Source organism: Larus michahellis, chromosome 8 (genome assembly GCF_964199755.1).
Source record: "Larus michahellis chromosome 8, bLarMic1.1, whole genome shotgun sequence".
Lineage (NCBI taxonomy): Eukaryota > Metazoa > Chordata > Aves > Charadriiformes > Laridae > Larus > Larus michahellis.
Window position 1 is genome coordinate 17279848 of NC_133903.1, and position 23494 is coordinate 17303341.

At 44.6% G+C, this 23494-nt stretch overlaps 1 protein-coding gene across 2 annotated transcripts in view; it reads right to left on the reverse strand.

The window, feature by feature from the left end:
• CLUAP1 (clusterin associated protein 1) overlaps positions 1–23494 on the reverse strand; it is a 75565-nt gene that overhangs the window by 21156 nt on the left and 30915 nt on the right. For both annotated transcript variants that reach the window (XM_074598260.1, XM_074598261.1), the window contains exon 9: positions 6051–6123. In XM_074598260.1, coding sequence (XP_074454361.1) covers positions 6051–6123 — 73 coding nt within the window. The remainder of the gene's footprint in view (positions 1–6050; positions 6124–23494) is intronic.

The following is a 23494-nucleotide window of genomic DNA, read 5'->3' on the forward strand; positions in this document are numbered from 1 at the left end:
TAAAACTGGGCAATAATATACCAACAAACACCAACCAGTAGTTGTAGAGGTCTAAGGGCACTTTCTTACCTTGCTTTGTCATTTTCAAAGGGTCTGTTGCTACATATCCCAAACTCCCACTTTTAACAGTAAGGATGATTAACCACTGCCCAGGGAAGCAATAGGTCTCTGTCACTTGAAATAATTAAAAATAACTCTCGATGACAAGCTCCATTTACACAGAGATTTGTAGTCTTGGCACGGGAATAAGTAGCTGAGATATTTTTTGGCCCGCTTTATAGAGAGGCCGTATTCGGTGACCATAACTATTTCTGACGATCTTAAAAGCCAAGAGTCCATCAAAGCACTATTAAATTAGAACATGAATTTGCAATTATTTAAGAAGCAAAACACAAGACTATTGTGGACAAATTCCAAGTGTCTGTTACAGGAAGACGGATGGTCTGAGCATCCTGCAGATGACAGAGCTGAGCATTAGCAATATCACTCAGGCATCTCGCCCTCGTGGGAATTACCCGGCGACACACCGCTACACTTCAAACGCCACAGTCCCTGCAACGGGACTTTTGGTTTATCTCCTGTCAGATTGTAAAGGATCAATTCTGGAGCAGAAAGAATACAAGAGATTCAGTGCAGCACCAAACTGCAGCAGTGTCACGCGATTTGCCATCCGAAGCACAACATCTATATTTGCTCTGTTTAATTGAGCAGGGTGAGAGAGCTAAGCACGTTTTGCTTGGCTGGCAGAAAAGAGTTAGTTTGGCAAGAAGAACTGGCCAAGGAAATATTTTGGTTGGGTATCGAGCAGAACTGAAGCTCCCCATAGCATCAGTTAACCCTGCTGCTATTGCTGAACAGTACTGAAATAGCGCAAATTTCACAAAATTCACCGAATCACAGAATGATAGGGGTTGAAAGGGACCTCTGGAGATCATCTAGTCCATGGATGTCCATCACGTGGATGGTTATTCATCCTACAGACCAAGCAAGAGTATGCAGGGTGGGCTGTCGGGGGTGGCACAGCAGAAAGTGGTACAGTACATCAACGAAAAAATGCAATTTTTACAGCAAATATTTTTGCAAACTCAAAAAAAAAAATAATCCTGGGCATAGCATCACCCAAAAGAAATACAGGAAATATTTTGCAAAAATTCAAAGGGTTTATTTTCATATTTTCAAACCAAAATATTTTACTTTTTTTTTTTTGAGTTTATATAGTCTGGTTTTAAATTGACCAAAAAAATCTTAAAAAGCAACAATGCGAGAAAACGCACGTGAAAAAGCATGTAAAAAAATTGAGAAAAAGATCTGTACGCGAAATAAGCTGATTAGCCTGAAAACGTGTATTTCAGTCTAGAAACATTTCCAGTTGTTGCTTTTTCCCCCCAGCAAACGTGTTTTTTCAGCCTTGGATGAACCTGAAAAAACCATCTTGAATTCCTGCCGTGGTCAGTGACCTTCTTTCTCTCACACCAAACCATTATCGGAGCAACTCTTCGCCTATCTACACCTGACAATAGGTATATCAACAGCCTTCGCAGTGCTCATCCGAGCAGCGCCTGACAGAATGTTTTAAGAGTCACCGTTCCATTAACCGCAAGGAAATCAAGCCCCGAGTTTCAGTCAATTGGCGTTTGTTACTTTGCACCAACCTTGGACGTGCCACAGGGGGCAGCGGGCTGCGTGAAAAAAACACCACATCGCACAGTGGTTTCCTCTAAGAGCATCTTCTGTGAAATACGGGTTACAAAAATAACAGCAATTTACTTCCCACTCATCGCAAAACACATTTCTGTACTGCTGCAGATACTTAATTGTATACATTTTCATCATGGAAATAATACTCAAAGCCTGATCTGTATCTGGAGTTCAACATCTTTACAGAATTTAAGAACGGGTTTTCACGTAACTTAGCGTTAGCTTTTCTTTTTTTTTCGTGCAATGGTTTTACAGGGATGCTCTGTCAGAAATAAAAGATGATTTGCAATGTATGCTAGCAAAAGAAAAAAAAAAAAAGAACCAGGCTGTTTCCGAGATACACTAAACATTTTTGCAAATTTTATGCGAGTACCGTGTCATATCCACGGCCTTTCCATATTCTTAACACAGACCTGCACAATTCAACCTACGTTTCACAGCACTTCTTTTACCAGAAATGTGATTCAGGTTTCTCTGGTGTTAGTTCAGCCTGAAACTCAACGGAGAGCCATCCAGAATTCCTGCAACTTCCGCTGCAGAGAAATTAACTGTTAATTTGCAACTCTACTTACCAAATTAGCAGGAGATAAGGTCAAAGGATCCAGACAATAAGAGAACTGCATCAATTACGAAGGCACGCAAAGGTAAGAGTGCTTACAGAGGCAGAATGGATGCTGACTTTTATCAGTTAATGGTAACAAATTTATCACGATTCCAGCCTATGCTGTTGGAAGAGCCTCATTAAGTGTTTTGCAGCTCGCAGGGGCAAAGTATAATGAGAATTAGAGGACCTTCCCTTTCCCTCGCAGGAGGCGCTGGCCCTGTGCTACCCCTTTGTGTAGGAAAGCAATGAATCTGTTGGAACAAAGCTCACCTCTCCGCCCCAGACCCTGAAGATGCACCCGGGGAGTCTTAGGAGACACCAGGGCAGCCTGAAGGACCACCTTCCATGGAGAGGAACTGCAAGGGCAAGAAGCTGATCCCTTCACCTCCAGAATCCACTGCAGGGGCAAGAGCAAGTCAGAGCAGGGTCTACTTTAACAGTCACAACGTATTTGCTGGGTTGAAGGTCCAGACAGCAAAGCCCTAAATTTTTTGACAAACTGAAGATGGAAGACAACTTAGGATAAAAGCAATTTGTTTTGTGTGGGGGCCGTTACTTAAAATTGCAAGTGGAATAAGCAAATACTTTCTCCTCCCAAAACCTACTTTAGAAAGATCCTTCTGATGGTGAAGAAAAGTCCTTCTTTAATCTTCCCCGTGTCTGCCTCATTAACAGGGCACACCCTACCTTAGAAGGAGGATGCAGCAGGCAGAGTGCCCAAACACAGGTGAAAGAAGGTTTAAGTGCTCACGCCTGCAGCACTTCACACAATACTCACAAGACTTCGTTGATAAAATCACTGACTGCCAGAGCAAGGTTATAGGGCTCTCGGGAAGCCTCCAGGGCAGAAACTCCATCCCTTATCGGGCTCCTTATTTCTAGTGTGAATTTCACTATTAACCTTCGGGGCGGTTTGGGCAGGCAAAGCTGTTCAGTGATGCTGCACCCATTCTGCTGCTGTTTCTTTGTTTCCTCTAAGAAAAATACCAATTTTTCTTGTGTCTGGGATGCTGGGATCAACATAACCATGCTGTAAACATACACCTAATAGGGCACTATGCCATTTGAGACACCAACCTCTGCACTCTCTTACCAAAGCAAATCTCTTGGTTTTGAATTGTGTAAAGGGCATAATTTAACTCCTAATGAGAGGTGGAGAGTGGGGTCTGGTCTAAGGGGAGAGCACAGCCTGGCACCTGATCGTTATATGTTAGCAAACCGTGGTCTCAGAGAGCTTTCCAACATTCAATAAATGAACTTTACAGCATGCAGTAATGAAGCCGTGCTCCGTGCTTGTGACTGGAGAAACAGCCTCCGAGAGCCAAATTTATTGTCTCAGTTACACCTCCGCAACTTTGCAGACTTCCACACCACCGCAGACTGGAGCTGACAAAGATGACTTGATTTTCCAAGGTGATGGAACAGGCAATAAATGAGCCAGCACTGAAAACCAGGATCCTGGTGCTCTTATCACTAGAATAAATACTAATTATGACAATTAAGTACTTGAATAAAGATGTATTATGGTAATATTTTTTGGTCGGTAAAAGTCATAATCATGTGTTCTTAGGTGGCAGTTAAATCACTCACTAAAAGGAAAGGTTCATATTATTTCTAAGATGCAAAATGACAGAATAGTTTTCCAAGTGAAAATCCACAGACAAGGAGAAAGCAGGTCAGAAAATTTTCACGTTATACTTCACACTGCTAATTACTGATAATATATGCTTGTCTCCTCTTGAACTTATTCACCCTGGAAACCGTCAGATAGCAGGATCTGGGCTTTTTCACCCAAGTAAATCGTTTAAACAATCCCACATTCTTGTAATTTATATTACAAATCCTATGTTTCAGCTAAAACTCCTTCACTTTTTACTGCTTTGACATAAGAAGATGAGAGCAAAGATGGGCATTAATGAGTGAATTTCATAGAATCATAGAACGGTTTGGGTTGGAAGGGACCTTTAAAGGCCATCTAGTCCAACCCCCTGCAACAAACAGGGACTCCAAGCCCCGTCCAACCTGGCCTTGAACACCTCCAGGGATGGGGCAGCCACAGCTTCTCTGGGCAACCTGGGCCAGGGGCTCAGCACCCTCACAGCCAACAATTTCTTCCTCAGATCTCCCCTCTTGCAGTTTAAAACCATTCCCCCTCGTCCCATGGCTCCCCTCCCTGATCCAGAGTCCCTCCCCAGCTTTCCTGGAGCCCCTTTAGGGACTGGAAGGGGCTCCAAGGTCTCCCCGGAGCCTTCTCTTCTCCAGGCTGAACCCCCCCAGCTCTCTCAGCCTGTCCTCACAGCAGAGGGGCTCCAGCCCTCCCAGCATCTCCGGGGCCTCCTCTGGCCCCGCTCCAACAGCTCCGTGTCCTTCTGCTGCTGGTGCCCCACAGCTGGAGGCAGCACTGCAGGGGGGTCTCCCCAGAGCGGAGCAGAGGGGCAGAATCCCCCCCTCGCCCTGCTGCCCACGCTGCTGGGGATGTAGCCCAGGCTGCAGGGGGGTTTCTAGGCTGCCAGCGCACATTGCCAGGTCATGTCCAGCTTTTCACCCCATAGCACCCCAAAGTCCTTCTCAGCAGGGCTACTCTCCATCCCTCTATCCCCAGCCTGTGCTGATACCAGGGGGTGCCCCAACTCACATGCAGGACCCTGCACTTTTCCTCTTTCATGATCTTGGCAGATCTCTGCCAGCAAACAAACTGTGAAGCGCAACTTTTATGCCTTTACTCAATTTCAGCTTTCATGAACTCTCCCCTCTGATCCTGAGAATTAACTTCCCTTCTATTTTCGCCCACTACCATATAAAAATGCACATATTGCAATATTAAATTCAAAGGGGTAATTAATGAAGAAGTTCTTGCTGACGCTTGGCTCAAAAGGAGCAAAATCTGGTTTGTTAGCTTTCTACAAAACCTCAAGAGGTTATTATTCCCTTCTGATCCTCAGCTAGAATTCTAATTAATTAAGAGTAAGTTTAGGAAAAAAAAAAAGAAAAAACCCCATTTTTTAATTGCATTCACATTTTTCAGGGACACTGAAGTCAAGCAAATGCAAGCAGGCAAATGTGGGTCCCACTTTGAAGATCAGTGATATATTAAAGAGGATTTCAAGCTGAGAGTTTTTCATCTGTGAAAGCTATGATCTGATAGACACATCACAAAGACCTAGTCCGAACACGTAACCAAACTCCATGCCATGCAACGTGGCAGGCTAACTGCTGAGGACAGAAATTACCCTCCTGTTTTCCAAGGCACACCAGCACACGTGTTAATACGAGGCAGTCAAGCAGTCCCACAAACCAACGAGACTACTCATCTAGACGCAAGAATTTTGCTGAGTAGAATCCTCTAACCAAGTCTGTTCGCAAACCAACCTTTCAGCAGCAATCCCATCGTGCTGGGACAAGTGCTGCGTCCACAGCAAACCCATATAGGCTTTGATAATAGTCAAATGAAGGCTAATATCTGCTCACTGCAATTGCACAGCGTGTTTAGTGAATGATTGTTTTCATCCCTCAGCGCTGCAGGTAAAATTGACAAGGCAGGAGAGCATTTCACAGAGGTTAGGTTCCCTATTTCACTGTTGTCCTTTCAAAGTTATTATCGTTCCACTTTTTCTAATATAGCATGTTGACTCCGTCAGCTATCCCACATCCCCTCCGCTTCACGCCTGTAAGTGGATACTTACACAGGAAGCAGCAAGTCCTTAACAATTTCCCTGCTGACAAAAGCGGTGAAAAAAATCCCACTTACTTCCACTCTTAAGCAGGTGCTGCTCCTCCTCCTTCAGCCTGCTCTGCATAAGACGTAGCATGTTTGCCGTTTCCTGCAAGAGGTGAAAGCAACTGAATTAGACAAGCTGCCACATTGCCCAGTCAAGTAGCTAATTGGATGGGCCCACAACAACCGTTAACGGCACTCACAGGTAGAATGAGATCAGAAAATTTCAGCATGGAAAATATTTTATGACTAAAAGGTCTTAATTGAAACATGTCAGCTCCTTCTTACATTGCCTACGAGGGTCAGAATATAAAGCATATACCCAGGTAAAACAGCGCACTGAAAATCAATGATACTTTCCCACCGGCTGAAACCTCACTTATCCCATTGAAAATGAGTCCCCTTGTCTTCATCCCACAGAAAATTGCTGCTGATACAGAATGGAAGTTGCTCTCTTTGGAAAGCAGCCTTTGGTAGTCGTTTTCAACCAATACCCCATTAAACACCAGAAGTAGTTTGTGAAATGACCACAGCTTCATAATACACAAATCAAACCAGAATAAATCCACATATTTCCATGCCTGCAAACAAAACAGGAGCAAAAAGCCCTATCAATAAGCTGGAGAAGTGTAGCCATATACTACACTATAGTATTTGGGTGCAAAGGAGAACCGTGACAGTAGGAGAGAACGACACACAAGGTAGTTTGTTAGAATCATAGAACCACAGGGTCGGAAGGGACCTCTGGAGATCATCTCCTCCAGCCTCCCCTGCCAGGGCAGGGTCAACCAGAGCAGGTGGCACAGGAACGCGTCCAGGCGGGTTTGGAATGTTTCCAGAGATGGAGACTCCACCACCTCTCTGGGCAGCCTGTGCCAGGGCTCTGCCACCCTCACAGCAAAAAAGTTCCTCCTCATGTTTAGGTGGAACTTCCCATGTTCAAGTTTGTGCCCGTTGCCCCTTGTCCTGTCCCCAGGCACCACTGAAAAGAGCCTGGCCCCATCCTCCTGACACCCACGCTTTCAGTATTTATAAGCGTTGATAAGATCCCCCCTCAGTCGTCTTTTTTCCAGACTGAAGACACCCAAATCCCTCAGCCTTTCTTCATAAGAGAGGTGTTCCAGTCCCCTCAGCATCTTGGTAGCCCTTTGCTGTCCCCTCTCCAGCAGTTCCCTGTCCTTCTTGAACTGGGGAGCCCAGAAATGGACCCAGCACTCCAGATGCGGCTTCCCCAGGGCAGAGCAGAGGGGGAGGATGACCTCCCTTGACATGCTGGCCACACTCTTCTTGATGCCCCCCAGGATGCCATTGGCCTTCTTGTTGATTTTCTACTTTTGAATATAGCAGGTTGTTAGGTAAAAATATGCTGAGAAGCACTATTGTAATGATGGTATGATAAAGCTATGATAAATGCAGTTCAGAGCAAACGGAAGAAGGTAGGTAGAACAGTGGTTGCTGTGCTGAGGAAAAGAACCAAATCACAAGTCTCAACAAGTCTTCAAGCGACGGCCAGTGATAATAGAAAATGTTCCCAAAAGGCCCACAAGGACTTAGAAAACCCAAGTCTAGCACAGTCAACTGACTAAGAAATGTGACAGCCTGGAAAGGAAGGCGCAGGCTGGTGGTGACAGGGCAGTGGCAGTTCAGACAGACGTTTTCATTCCAGCAGAATGGAGCAGTAAGAAAACATGGCTGGCTCTGTAGGCAGGAACTGATGAGAGCAATTTTAATTTTCTAGGACGCACGCACTTGCAGAGCGTCACAGAGCTGGTAGACTAAAGGGACTATGTAATGGGTGAACAGCAGCCCAGAAAGCCAATCGTATCCTGGGCTGCATCAGGAGGAGCGTGGCCAGCAGGTCGAGGGAGGTGATTCTCCCCCTCTACTCCACTCTCGTGAGACCCCACCTGGAGTACTGCATCCAATTCTGGAGCCCCTACTACAAGAGAGATATGGACATGCTGGAACATGTCCAGAGAAGGGCCATGAGGATGATCAGAGGGCTGGAGCACCTCTCCTATGGGGACAGACCGAGAGAGTTGGGGTTGTTCAGTTTGGAGAAAAGAAGGCTCCGTGGAGACCTTATAGTGGCCTACCAGTATCTTAAGGAGGCCTACAAGAAAGCTGGGGAGGGAGGAGGGACTTTTTAGGATGTCGGGTAATGGTAGGACTAGAGGGAATGGATTAAAACTAGAGATGGGCTGGTTCAGACTGGACGTTAGGAAGAAGTTCTTCACCATGAGGGTGGTGAGACACCGGAACAGGTTGCCCAGAGAGGTGGTGGAAGCCCCATCCCTGGAATTCTTTAAGGTTAGGCTGGACGGGGCTCTGAGCAACCTGATCTAATGGGAGATGTCCCTGCCCATGGCAGGGGCGTTGGAACTAGATGATCTTTAAGGTCCCTTCCAACCCTAACAATTCTATGATTCTATGAATTGTAGCAGGTGTTTCGCTGAGTTCATGAAGCTCTCCATCCACTTAGGACTAAAATCTAGCACAGATACCAAGAGGCTGAATTTAGGAGCTAGGGTTCACTATTCCAATAGCAGCACCAGACAGAAAAATATATTTTCAATGACATCTTGTTTAAAGTTGGGTAATGTTAATGGTGAATATCAAACTAAACATGATGGAGTAGGTAAGAGAAGAATGCATACGATTGGATTCAAACAGAACCTACAATACTAAACAGGTGGCAAACAACTGGTGGAAGGATTTAGCCACAAATTTTCCTAATTTTAGTCCCTTCAATTCCAGTCAAGCAAGACAAGTAGATGGGAAAGCTAACTGACTGTGGATTGAACTAAGATTTTTCTGAGTGTTTGATTCTTCTATGCAAAATATGCTTATAGTTAAAAACACCAGTCGCTTTGATGTGGTAAAACCTGCAGTGTGTTCATGGAAAGGAAACATGGGTATGGCTCCCTCCATGGGACAGAGGGAAGAAAGTAAGAAGAGCATCTGGAAATGGTGTGAACAGTGGGCAACCTTTTTACACGTTCAGGTGGAAATGCATATCCATACGTACATCAATGGAGCGTTAGCTGAGAAACAAAAATCTCCTCCCACCAAGCTCCAAGCAGCAGCAAACCCCCAAATCCCACCCAACACACAAGGAAGACGCTGCAAAGAGAGGCCTGGGGACCGGCTGGTACGATGCATTGCATCTTGGAATAAACACCTATGGCTTGGGAGTTGAAATTCACGCGGGAAAAGCTTGCTGAGAAGATGCTTACAGGTGGTAAGGGGAAGTGATGTAAGTCACCTGTACCTGGTGAGAAACCCATCCCAGTGCTTCTCTCAAGGCCACCGAGGGAATAAATTCTGATCTAAAACTCTGCTTTGGACATATTGTCTGCTGTATAAACTCTGACGTACCAACAGAGGCACCACGGACGCTAGGAAGACTGCTGATGATTGCTCAGGACTGTAGAAATAACACTGCAAAACCAAAGCAGGCACGACAGCTTCCAGGGCTATAAAGCAGAAAGGTCGTGATGCAAAATCATACTGAGTGAGACACTTCAGCAGCACCCTGCAACAATATAAACTACTGAAATCTCTGAAATGATAGATATATATTCTGCAGGGAGAAGCTAATTCCACCTGCAAGAACAAGGAAGGAAAAAGACACAAGCATATTTTTATAACTTGTTTCATGTAGATTCAGAACATTTTAAATACCTTATTTAGGAAACTGCTCTATATTAATTCCTTCTGTAGGGAACAAATGGCAGCGAGGACAGAAGAGCGTGACCGAAGATTAAAGGAAAGGGAAGACGCGGGGTTGCTGTGGATGGTGCGGTTATGGAAAGCGGGCCAGTAAAGGTTACCTGCCCCCTCTTGATCCATGCTGTTGACCACAACACAAGTGACCTCCGTACAGCAGCAACACACCTGCACAGCTCAGTCCCACGGAGGAGAAGGGTAACCACTGCAATGATTAACATTTTCCAACCCCCTCAGCATTAGCAAAGCCTTTTTAAAGAGGCAAAGTTTTCCGAGGTTTCTGGCTACCAGTGTTTCCTTCAGTCTCTGTAGCACATGCCCATTCCAAGACCTCCCTCTGTGGGTCCCAACATTTTCTGACCGAGCCCCACAGTTGCTATCTTCTTTCCCAACCTCCCTATCTGGTTTCTCCCAGTCAGTCATAAGATTTAGATACGATTTACACAAGCCTTGCCCCCGGCCCCAGCAAACATTTACAATACAGCCCCCCCATTACTATGGCTTTGGGACAAACAGAGTCAGCGAGGGATCAATCAGCCACCCGAATCTCACCCCCACTGGCTATTGCAGCCTACACAGTGCTGCAAAGAAATGCTACAGGGAGGGAAAAAAAGCAAGGATATTTCCCAAAGGTCGTGGGGACAAATTCATAAACCCAGAAAACATTTTTATAATGTTCACAGACCAGTGAAATAATGAGTACAGATATAATCATTGCCTAATACTATCATTCCAGGCACACATTAAGACAGCCGAAGTCGGCAATTTAGACTCAGTCAAACAAGCAGCCACCCTCCCCTGCACCCGGGGCCACTCGCTCCTTCCCTTTTATCGCCCTCCCGCTCTGCTGCAGGCAGTTGTGCAGCGACACAAAAGAAACCTGGTGAAAACTAATCCATCAAAACAAAATGAAGCCAGGCAAATTCTCCACTGCAGTTCAGCATGTGGCTACACTAATTCGTGACTGGCACAAGGGAGGACGGGGTGTTGCAGTTGTGGGAAGAACAGCAGGGATGAGAAGATGGGGTACTGTTTGTTTCAGCTTCAGTGCTGGTTTATGGACTTAAAATACAAGAGAAACGATGCCTAAGAAAATGGTTTAACCATACAGATGAGCCACGTCTCCCCCTTTTCTCCAGCCTCTTACTTGTGCTGCTGCCAGCAGTTCAACTGACCTCATACCAAGCCGGCCCAGAGACTTAACTGGCAGGAAAAATGTTGATTTTCTACCGGTTTAGGTTTCTGAATAGCTCAATGCACGGTCGGTCGAATGCTGCTGCCAGCCCAAGGGAGACGCTGAGACGGTACAACGTCGTCCCTTTCAATGGCAGCCCATCACTCCATCAGTTTAGCTGTGCTGCCAGACTGCACCCAGCAGAAGCTTATCAAAAACTGCAGCAACAAAAACTGTTTCCAAAGGGCAGCCTCAAAACAGTTGGAACCAGGATAGCATGAGTTAAGTGTTTTTTATAGTCCTTAACACGTAAGATCTTCAAAGGAGGGGGCAGAAGCGATGACAGATCGTATATCTAGAAAGTAAACGAACTTTACCATGAAATTTTTTGAAGTTACACACTCACTTAAAAGAATCCGCAGAGAAATCTTAGAGCTGTTAAATTAGTGAAAGAATTACAACCGATTCCTTGGTTTAAAACAATGGCAACTTTTAAACAGCTGAGTCCACGGCAGTTTCAGCTTCTCCTTCTCCCTGCTATTTTTCATGACTCAGTTATCAGGCTGCATTTTTTGGCCTGACCAGCTTCTACCTTCACTGCAGACACCGCTCCCCACTCTTCACATCATCTTAAGGGATGTGATTGATATCAGCTCAGTGAAAACAAGCCCATGCTAACCAGAGATGTTTTCCTGTATTTTTAGGCTGGCCACTTCTGTGTGACCCAGGGCTTCTGGAACGCGACAAGGGAGAAAAGCTGAAGGCGTGACTACCAGAATGCTGTGGATGCTCTTCCAACACATAACGTTGTACAACGGGCTTTAATACTAACCCTCTGCACAGGACGACCGTCACGTTTTCTGCGCGGAGTGGCAGAGTGACAGCTCCATGAAACAAGAGACGCGGTCCTGACCTGGCGAAGCATCCGCAGGGAACAGCCCGGCTGCCTCGGGATGCTGGACAAGTAGGAGCCAACATCTAAGTGCCCCGTTCAGCCTCTCCAGTAAACAAACAAGACCAAAATGCTACAGGCAAACACTGCATGTATCTTACTCCACAAGCTAACTTTACCCAAATTAAGTGGCACTGTGGAACCACAGTGTCAAGTTATTGCAATTGAAGTGCCAATTAACACAAAATCACAGCCAGCCTGCCCCGTCAGAGCGGGCTCCCAGGCCTTTCAGGACACCAGAGATTATTGAGGCTGAAAAATCCTGCTTTAGAGGCAGACGGATCTCTGCTGAGATGGAACTTCTCCTCCTCTGTCTCATATAGCAGCCATTCCTAGGTGTAAATCTACCCTTTGACAAGTAACCAAATCAATCACTTTGCAAACTCAGAGCAGCCAGCCTAGGGAAATGGCCAGCAAGGCAGGACTTGCTTGCCAACACTTAGACCCACAGAACAACCCCGGCTCCAAGGGACCTTTGGAAGTCCTCAGATCAACTTCCTGCTCAAAGCAGGAACAGCAACGGGATCAGACCACAGTGCCCAGGGCCTGAACTAGTTGGATCGTAACAACCTCCAAGGAGAGAGACCGACCAATCTGTCTGGACAACCTGTTCCCATACCTGGCTATGCAAACAGTGAAAAAGTTTCCGTATGTCATCAAGTCAGAACTATTTTTCACTGCTGGTAATTTGTCTGTGCCTTTTGGTATTTATGGGTTCGGTTTGCCTTAGTCATCAGTTACGTCACCAGCTTTCCATCGCAAGCACCTTACCCTGTGACAGAGAAACAAATGGTCTACCTACAGTCAACAGCAACAGGAAATAAAGGAACCTTTTGTTGACATACTAGGACAAACAAAGGCTTTTTAAACAAATAAGTTTCACTTATGTTTACAATCAACTGTGCCCAAGTTAGCAAGAATGTTACCCATCCTCTACAGCACACTGAATGCACTGAAGACAAATATATATATTTTTTGTGGAATGGAGTTTGATTAAGCAGAATACAGATATTCTGTATCTCAGTCTACTTTAATTGGCAGAGCAAGTGTCTTTTCATCTCATATCTGACTATGGAAGTCTTTGGAAAACCGCAATAAAATACAACACGTGGCTGTTTGGCAGAGTGTTTTAATATAATCTATTCTATTGCTCTACAGACAAGTAAAATGTCAATGGTGAATTCCTACAGCAGGGTGAATGGGAGTCGGCTTCGAAAAGCTTTTTACAGAAAGCTATCCAAAACCAGAGCCTGAGAAATGCTTTCTCCTTTATTGACTATTGTTTATAATTTCTCGGAGAGCAGGATTACTGAACAGCATGCAACTACGTGCAGGGTCTGGGGTGGGGGCAACTGGTTGGTTGTTTTGTTTGTTTTTAAAGGAAAGGCCAATCTGCCACGATGGAGAACATCCTCCAGCAGCAGAGCCCCAGACAGCTAGCTCTGGCACCGACTCAGTGTTTGACTTAGGGCAAGTCGTCCAGGATTTGAATAAGCCGCATGATTTCCTGACTTCCAGTCCTTGATGATATACCTAATGCTGCTGAGTATTTGTTTAAACAATAAAATCAAGCTGCTGCAATCATGAGATTGAAGACAACTCTGCCCCTGCAGATTGCAAAGCAAGCCTAAAAAGGCTCAAAACCAGAAAGAACAAAAGCGATACAGCATTTCATCATGTAAAATATCTTTTTTTAAAATTTTTTTAAAGTTAACCTCCAAGTTTTGTTGGGGGTTCAAACCTAGCTAGGTTTTGAATACAAAGAATTTGTGCCCTGGAGCCATCTGGCAGATAACATGGTTACCACTAAGTAGAAAGAAAAGGAAAAGAAACGGGGAAAATAGGAAGGGGACAAGTATGAAGTAACAACAGGACAATAACTGGAGCTCACTGGACTGGCTTTTTTTTGTTGTTGTTCGGATGCAAACATTTCCGTTTTTGCCTAGGCTATTTCTTCTGCTCTCAAACACCCTCCCAATCCCAGAAACCTCCCTAGACATCTCTCTCTCCGTACAACCTTTTCATCTTAATAAAGAAAATAATGTTTCCTCCTGTGTGTGTGTGGTTTTGTTTTTTTTTTTCATTATTTGCTAGAGAATAGCGGTAATCCTACTGCTCTGTAGTACACTTAAAGTGAACCAATTTGATGATGGATTGAGCCGCCTCATCTTCACCTCCCCTAATAATCTCAGCAGCTGTTTCTTGCTTTGTTATAGAACAAAGCAGCTGAGATTAGCTCTTGCTACACGCACACAGCGGCATTTGTTTTTCATAATAGAGTGTTGCCAGTCATTCAGCAAGGGTGAGATATAAGGACGAGGAGAAATTGTGCGGTGCCTGAACAGGGAATGTGACAGTACTCTTAATAAGAGGAAGCCTGCTAGGTACAGAAAGGTAAGCGAACACAACACTGAGGTTGCTCAGCTAAAGTTCACGATAGCACAGGGTGCCAACCTACCCGGCGTCATTCTTTAAGAATAGAAAACAATGCTTCCTATCATGCTGAACCACTATTAAATACCTCACCCTAAATTCACGTCCAGTTTTATAATTTGAAATGGAACACGGTTATAGTTATGCTTGAGTAAGAGTGACTGTAATGCTCCTTTTTACTCTGTTGAGGAATGAAGAGCACGGGAGAGAGATAAGATCCATCTGAAAAAGTGGGGCAGAAGAATCTTTACCAACAGGCTTGCTAACCTGGCAGGAGGGCTTCACACTAGGTCTGTCAGGGAATGATGATGATAGCCCCATGAGAAGCGGGGGCACTGTGAAGAGTGAAGGGAAGGCTCTGGTACGCTCCTTGTGAAGGCAGCACAAGCGGGATCCCATCTCAAGTGCCTGAACACAAGCACATACATCATCGGCAATAAAATAGAAAGAATTAGAAGGTGCATAGCTTTGATCCCATCAGGATTACAGAAACACGGTGAGACAGTTTCCACGTTTGGAAGGCTGCGCTAGATGGAGATAGGCACTCTGGAAAGGACAGGCTGGGAGGCGAGGAGGAGGGTTTGTTCCCTCTGCAAAGGAGCAGCCTGAGTGCGCCGAACATTGCCTTCTGATGGGTGATGAGCCCTTTGAGGGTCTATGGTTAAGGATCAGAGGACAAACTGCTGACCTATAAAACAACACAGATCATGCTGCATAAACTAATATTCATTTTAACCTTGAACTTTTAAAAGCTCATCGTTAGCAGATCATCTCGCTTCAGTAAAAAAACAAAACCAAAAGCCGCAGCTGGCAGTATTACCAGAAGCGTCCTTTGGTTTCCCGTCTCTTGTCTATAGTCATTTGACCGGGGCTTTCATTTTCCTACAAAAATTATCAAAACTGAAAATTAAAAAATTCCTTTCCATAGCACACGATGTTGCACTCGGTAAATAATGCAGAATGACAGGGAAGCTGGCATACAGCTGCTTAGAGCCAGCAATAAAGCTGGGCCCTGGCCTTCTGGCACAGAGAGAGATTTTGCATCTAGAGGTTCTTCTTTGACTGATGATGCTACCTCAGTAATTAAGAAGTGCTACCACTGTGGTAGAGCTTTCTGATGAATACAGGAGCAATCCCTCCCACCCCCCGATATTAAATCAAGCACAGTGCTTTGGAGAACATGGTCTCAAATGAGACACTGTTCCAAATACAGAGCTCTGCACCAGAAAAGAAAATGTGACCTTGTTTTAGCAGAGTCTCTGGATGCTGTATCAAGGTTCATACTAACAAATATTTAGCTTTTACAGACATTTATACATCTTTACTGTTTTGGCCTGAGGAGCATCTGAAAGCCATCAGCACTAGCCATTTGAACTTTTTTAGAGGTCATCCTTCCAGTGGATGAGCACACATTGAATGAATTGAAAATCATCAGCCCCTATTATAAGACCATCTGTCTCCTCCTTATTCTCATTATTCCCATCCTCTCCCTCGCTTTCATGTGCTGAAACAGTCACTGCCTCTCATCATTAATAGTCATTTTACAGTAATCATTTCTACTGAAACACATAGAAAGCATACTTGAGAGTGTTTTATACACTTAACTGATACTCACCAGAAATTCACCAACTGTTACTATAACACTGGCACCACCAGTATCAGTGGAAGGGGATGGGGATTCATTTCTGCTGTACTGTCATTATTTTAAATTATTTATTTGTTTCATCGCCCTTCTTCAGAAGAAGTTTTTTTAATCTTGAAACTCTTCTTCTGTCCCAGCTAGCCATTACCTGTCATTGATATACCTATCTTCAAAAGAATCAAATTCTTCTGAAAAATAGCAAATCTTATGCTACTTTACAACATGACTTGGCCTTTCTAGGTTATTTTTTTCCTGTGTTGAAGCCTGCTAACCCTGCATTTTGCAGCTTCTTGTGGAAGAACTGTTCACTAGGAGTACTGTAATAGATACAGTAAAAGTACTTCAATAAAGAGGGCAGAAGAAGATCAGCCATTCAAGCTGCAGGAACAGCACTTACCCAAGTGAAACACCAAGTCCACCTTAGACGGCTCAGCAGAAGGAGACCACACAGCATTGATGTTGGCCAGTTCACAGTACAGAGGTGCCACAGGACACAGTACCCTTCCCCAAGGAATTCTGACACACCAACTCCAGTGATGACGTAGAATCATAGAATGGTTTGAGTTGGAAGTTACCTTAAAGATCATCCCGTTCCAGCCCCCTGCCATGGGCAGGGACACCTCCCACCACACCACGTTGCTCCAAGCCCCGTCCAGCCTGGCCTTGAACACCTCCAGGGATGGGGCAGCCACAGCTTCTCTGGGCAACCTGGGACAGGGGCTCACCACCCTCAGAATGAAAAATTTCTTCCAAATACCTAATCTCAATCTCCCCTCCTTCAGCTTGAAGCCATTCCCCCTCGTCCCATGGCTCCCCTCCCTGATCCAGAGTCCCTCCCCAGCTTTCCTGGAGCCCGTTTAGGGACTGGAAGGGGCTCCAAGGTCTCCCCGGAGCCTTCTCTTCTCCAGGCTGAACCCCCCCAGCTCTCTCAGCCTGTCCTCACAGCAGAGGGGCTCCAGCCCTCCCAGCATCTCCATGGCCTCCTCTGGCCCCGCTCCAACAGCTTCGTGTCCTTCCTGTGCTGAAGACTCCAAAGCTGCATCAGTACCCCAGGTGTGGTCTCACCATAGTAGAGTAGAGGGGTAGAATCACTTATCAAAATAAACAATGAGATCTGTTAGATCACTACTGAAGTGCACTTTCATCAGCAACAGTCACAAAAATACCTCAAAAGTATCTTGAAAGGTTTATCTTTTCAAGGAAATACATGTTAATTAACTGAACATCATTTGTGCTATCATGAAAATTAGGAAAAAACCTAAAATGGTTTCTAATGCAAATGAAACTTATCCTAAATGAAAGCTATGATAGTAAAAAAGAACTGTAGCATGGGCTCTTATGATGACTTTCTTTTGGGTAAAATTCTTTAGGACGGTAAACTGCTATCAGGAATCTGTGGGAAGAGAAGCAAGGAAGAGGGTGCCCAGCTGAGTGTTTGCATGGGCTCATGCGAGTAGCAGAAGGTAGAGACAGGAAAAAAAAAAAACAAAACGTAGTTTATGGCCTAGGATACCTACACTGATGCTAATTCTAACGTAGCAGCTCTTAAAGCTACCAAGCTCAAGCTACACGAAGCCAGACAGTGAGCTGTAATAAAAAAACACACTTAAAACAACAGGATGCAACACAATCCACAGCAAGTACTTTGAAAATAGATTGGTTTAACGTTTCTCACATACACTTCTTCCTAAAGCTTCTGTAATTACTTAGCAAGTTCTGACTGTGGTACATCCAAGCTCAAATGCTGCAATAACCACTTTTCGCAGAACAGATAAATTGGAGTTGGAAGTGAACAGCACACTTCGTAACCTGAAGTTGAGAGGTAGCGTCTTGAGACTTAAGGCAGATCAGTTACTGTTCCTCTTGAACAAGCACCTGGTGCCTGAAGGTCTCAGCTAGACATTAATAACTTCCCTTTGGGGACTCAAAAGGAAGGGACAAAACAGAAAGAGCAAATTAGCTCAGGGGGACAAATTCCAACTTGCTAGTTGTCTGTTCTTGCGCTACGGAATGGTTTCCTGACTTCACAGAATCATAGAATGTTTTGAATTGGAAGGGACCTTAAAGCCCACCCAGTGCCACCCCCTGCCCTGGGCAGGGACACCTCCCACCACACCAGGTTGCTCCAAGGCCCCTCCAACCTGCCCTTGAACACCTCCAGGGATGGGGCAGCCACAGCTTCTCTGGGTGACCTGGGCCAGGGGCTCAGCACCCTCACAGCCAAGGATTTCTTCCTCAGATCTCATCTCAATCTCCCCTCTTCCAGTCTAAAACCATTCCCCCTCGTCCCATGGCTGCCCTCCCTGATCCAGAGTCCCTCCCCAGCTTTCCTGGAGACCCTTTAGGGACTGGAAGGGGCTCTGAGGTCTCCCCGGAGCCTTCTCTTCTCCAGGCTGAACCCCCCCAACTCTCTCGCCTGTCTTCACAGCTCTATAGACTAGGGTGCCATATTCATGCTTTGTGTAAACTGTCTGCTTCTCTCTACATCTCACCCCTCTTATCCTCCTAAATTGAGTAACTCTCCCAGTGGCATGTTTTTGAGCAACTTTCGATGCAACGTAAAAGCCTTCTGCACAGGTTACTCCACTTTTTCTGTGCCTACACATTACACATTTTCCATTAGAACCGACAAACAGCGAACAGGTTCCCCAGAGATGCTGTGCAGTCCCTGTTCTTGGAGCTTTTCAAGGCTGGACTGGACAAAGTCTTGAGCAATGTGGTCTGATGCCATAGCTGACCTTGCTTTGAACAGAATTAATCTGGGCTATACTTTAGGATGCATGGCAATTCAAGGAATTTGACAAATTCCTCATTGACAAGCTCATTGACAAATCAATGAGCTACACAAAAGCTCCCAAAAAGGATACCAGTCCAGCTCTGAGTAACCTTTTCCCCTTCATTATGAGCTCTTCCAGTTCTGGAATCAATTCTGGCTTTGAGGACCTTGAGGCTTCAAATCTTCCTTTACTCCATGACCCTCCCCTCTCATTCTAAAGCTCCGATGATTAGGATGCCTTTTTGCATGCACACACCACCCTATTTTCATTACTTCCAGTAATGAACTGGCCAGCCAGTTCTCCCCAACACCTACGTGTGCATTTTGCACAATATGGATCGCTTCTTTTCAGATTGATGTAACTTCTCCCTCAACTATCTCCCTTCATTCAACAATAATGGGGAGGAGACACCATAAATATGGAGAAGCCTTCATAAAAAAAAATGGATGACATGTATACCAAATGCTTCTGCTGAACTGCTTTTCCAACACTGCTCCTACGGCACGCTTTGCTGTGCCACCAACAAGAGATGTCTCATTATTCACATAAATTGGGCCATTTTGAGAGCGAAGAGCTTCGCGCTGTCATGATTCACCAAGACAAGTACCAGCGTAAATGCCTTTTTCAGTTGGTTAAAGCAGCAGAGGGATACAGCCTTCATGTACCTCTATCATGTTTACGCTAGGTTAAGGTTTTCCTTTCAGATTCAGGAAGATCCAGAGTCAATAAAGCTGGCTCGAGGCTTGAAGTGAAAAGCCCCAGGAGGATGTAAGAAATACTCCCGAACCAGCCAGGAACCACAGGGCAGAGCCAAGAGAGCAGAACATCGGAGGTACCACAGCACTGAGCACCCAGCTGAGGATTTATGTGACCGTCTACAACAGGGCATAGCTCCAGAGGATTGTGAAGAGACAGAAGACAAAATGATTGGTGAGGCACCAGCAACATGAGAGTAGTCAAGAGCACAGGCCTTTAAATCATCCCCAGAACTAAGTAAAAAAGAAGGGGAAAAAAAAAAGGGGGGGGGGGAAAAAGACCCAGACTAACATTTTCTGCTCAGAATTTTCCAGTTAAAATGCTTCCATGCAAGTCAGCACTAACACTCAGGAATTTGCTACTGCCTAAAATAACATGACAGAGGATGGACTTGATCCTGTGAATCAAATGTATTCATCATTAGATATAATGCAAGTTTACCATAATGACAACTCCTCTCCATTTTTCCTATTCGCTGTTGTGGAAGATATGAATTATAATGACTCAATAACAGCTCATTGAGCATTCCCTTCATGTATTACATTTTTATTGTACCAAGCTTACCAGCGATATTGGTTGGATGTGTGATTTATTTGAATTAACGTACAATTCTGTAATGTAAACCTGAGGTCAGCTTGCAGTGCCTGCAGAAATTATCATCCAAATTAATGTTGATTGGAAGTTAGTAGTCACAGCTGTGTCTTGTTCACCACCATAAAGCAGTCACTGTCACGTCGTTGCTAGAATCTAACATCAGAATTATCCTCTCCCTGTGTCACAGGTAGCACAAACCCTTAAGTGTTTGAAGGGGAGTCAGGATTATTGGCTCTTTTGAAGGAAAGTGTTTATTATATTAAAGAGTAGTTGTTCTTGGTGAACTTGAGGGTTCCAGGAATTGAAAACGGAATCCGATGCCTTCCATCTTAAGATCAATTAGCTCAAACACAGCCTATGTTTCTTGTAGCAGAGAATCTCTTCTACTGGTGCCTGACACACTTTCCCACCAGTTAGTCCCAAATTAAGGGGCAGCACCAGCAAATCTCTCTCTAACACTCTTGTTAGAGCCCAAGCACAGGAATTAGAGATCTGCTTTTTATGATTTCTCCAGCTTGAAAACATTAGTGCTCCTAGTTCCTCCCCGCCAGGACAGTGCTCTAGCTACTAGCTTAGACAACCAGGATAAAACTATTTTTAAATATTTCATTGTGGTGGGTTACAGAAGAAGAAAGTAAAGATGATTAACAATGCAGACAAATCTCTCTTTGAAAAAGGGACTGGCAAGCAATGTTTCTAGGACTGTTCACACGCACGAGGCGATGATTCTTTAATATGGAAGAATAGGTAATACTTGCTGGGCAACCACTGATCTACAACAACACCCGGTTTTACCTTACACATCCTCATTCTCTAGTTTCAATACCTCTGTGTTCTTCTCCACATAATCACCCAGCTTAAGCCGTAGGGACACAGGATAGCTTCATTCCAGCCTACTCTACAGATTAAGAAACAGGAGCTGTTGGTTTAAAAATCCTTGCGGTTGAGGAAGAACTGAGATGTAGGACACGCCATACGAACCTGTTTCTTGTTAGAAAACGGCCACCAACAGGTATTTAAAGTCAATGCAGCACCGCCGAAGGGACTTAGATCCTGCATGACGGGCTGGGCTCTGATCACGTCAGGTTTCTCATCAGTCCTCCCAAAGACGCAACACAGCTTGAGTAGGAGACAGGCATATATCTCTCCAGGTCAACAAATATTTAAAAAAGCCGAGGCTCTCGGAGAGATTCTAGTGGCCTAAAATGGAGGTTCCCATGGATTTCAGGACTACAACTGTGCTCAAGATAAGGTCGAATGAGAATGTCAATGGAATTCTAGCAAAAGAAATATGATTCATAATCCCTGGGCAGAAAGGTGTACTGTTTGCCCTGGGATTTCTTACCTTTCCTTAGGCCTGATGTTTGACCCTGCTGCAATGAAGTGATATGGCTCACACTTTGGCCCATTGGTATCTCAGTATCAGAATCATCTTCAAAGAATCCCGACGGTATTTTTGAGTTCTCAGAGGAGGCAATGACGGTGCAAGGGGCAGGAACTCACACTGCCAGCCTGCACGCTAGGTGGGTGTTAGACAAGGCTGCTGCCGGAACACCTATCCGAAAGGCCTGCTCTTCATACAAGCGTAGGGTTTAATTTTCATATTTCACAGAACTGAACTAGAAATTGTTTCTACACAGCTAGAAAACTGAGAACCATTTTACTATTCAACATTTAAAAAACTCGAACCTTACCGTATTTCACATTAAGAGATTACACATGCTTGCGGAAATCAAAACGCTAGTCTCATAGCTACTGTTCTCTGCTAAGTACCTTGTGCAGCAGCAGAGCATAAACCTCCAAAATTTCACATACCTCATTTTAACATTGCCTACTTATGCCATTTGGCAAAGTACCCCTTGCAAATATCCCTTGCAAAATGTCAGGAGTTATTTTATCTTTTTTTTTTTTTAACTAATTCTTTAGTTTTTAATCACTTAGTAAAAGCTTTCTCTTAATGATTTTTAGGTGCTGATCTCTGGGGGTAAAAAAACCCCAACTGATCTCCTCGATCAATGCTGCTGCAAGTGATCTGATTGTCTCCTTCCTTTGAGTGAATCTCAAGCTAGATTTCTGTTACACGTGATTCACACATCTAAAGTACTTGTAACATTCAAAAGCAGAAAGCAGGCTGACAGGAAAGGCAGAAAGACCGTAATATGAACAATCCACTTATTCTGCCTTCTCACCAAATTACACTGGATGAAGAGACTACTTAAACCCCAAAAGGCAGTACATTCAGAATGCACTAAGTAGACACTGTTTTCATGCAGTATTTCTTCTGCAGTGGAGTCAGTTCACTGAGGCAACTTCACAACTGAAAGTATGAGGGATCAGAAGCTCTCTGATCTCTATCATGAAAATCACTCATGGATTTCCAAGCTACACCATCAACGAGAGCCACTACATCTCATCCTTCCCAGAAGCAATTGCTGGCAAGATAGAGAAACTCACCCTGACTTAGTACCCTGCAAAACTCAGTAGATACTCTTCTGTGTTCCTTCCTCAATGTCACACTATTTCACATATAACAGAATTAGCACAGTTTTTCAACAGCAGCAAGAAAGAACTAGACTGAGTAGCCTACGCAGGGGGTTCATATCCAAGCAGAGCACCAAGCCCTGATGCACAAGGAACCTCTTCACCGCTTCTGCTAAGGAGTTCATGTGCTGATGAAAGCAGAATATGGACGTTTCCATTGGTCAGAAAAACTTAAAAGAGATTATTAGAGTTTTAAACAATTCTTGTTTGAGCTCTAGGTGTGTGAAAAACTAAGTTCTAGATTCTGTCAGACGTGAAGAACTTGAAGCTGTGCATCAAATGACCCCAGATTTGGGATTCTAAGGCAAGCTTGTTCACCCACCTGGCACCTCAGATGTCAAGATAATCCTGACAAACACACGGATCTTTGAGCACTGAGATGATGGATCTGATTGAGATCAATTGAGCTGATCTCAATTGTTTTCACTTTCTGAGAGGTTTTCCCATAGCATTTAATGGGAGTCAGTATCAGTAAAGCACCAGGAGCAGATATGCACACAACTGCTTCAGGGCATCGAGAGGTACCTTTGAGAGTCAAGACCTAGTTGCCAGGGTACTGGTAGGGGATTGCAGGTTTTTATTTCAGTGGAATGAACACACATGGCAACACTTCCATCTTCTATAACACAGTCTTCACATGCCCTCCCACCTTTTCTCTATCTCCATCTTCTCCTTCTGCGTGACCATCATTTCTCAGGTCAGCAATTTCCTCTGTCCTTTTCTCCTGTGCTCCATTACCGCCACTCTCCACTCTCTCCCTGGGCATTCCCTTCCTCCTCCTCTATTTTTTTTCCACATTTCTCCATTATGGGATTTGCGTGTCTCAGCGCACCAATACTGTCATCCTTGTACACCAGACTAAATGCCAAAATAGAAGGA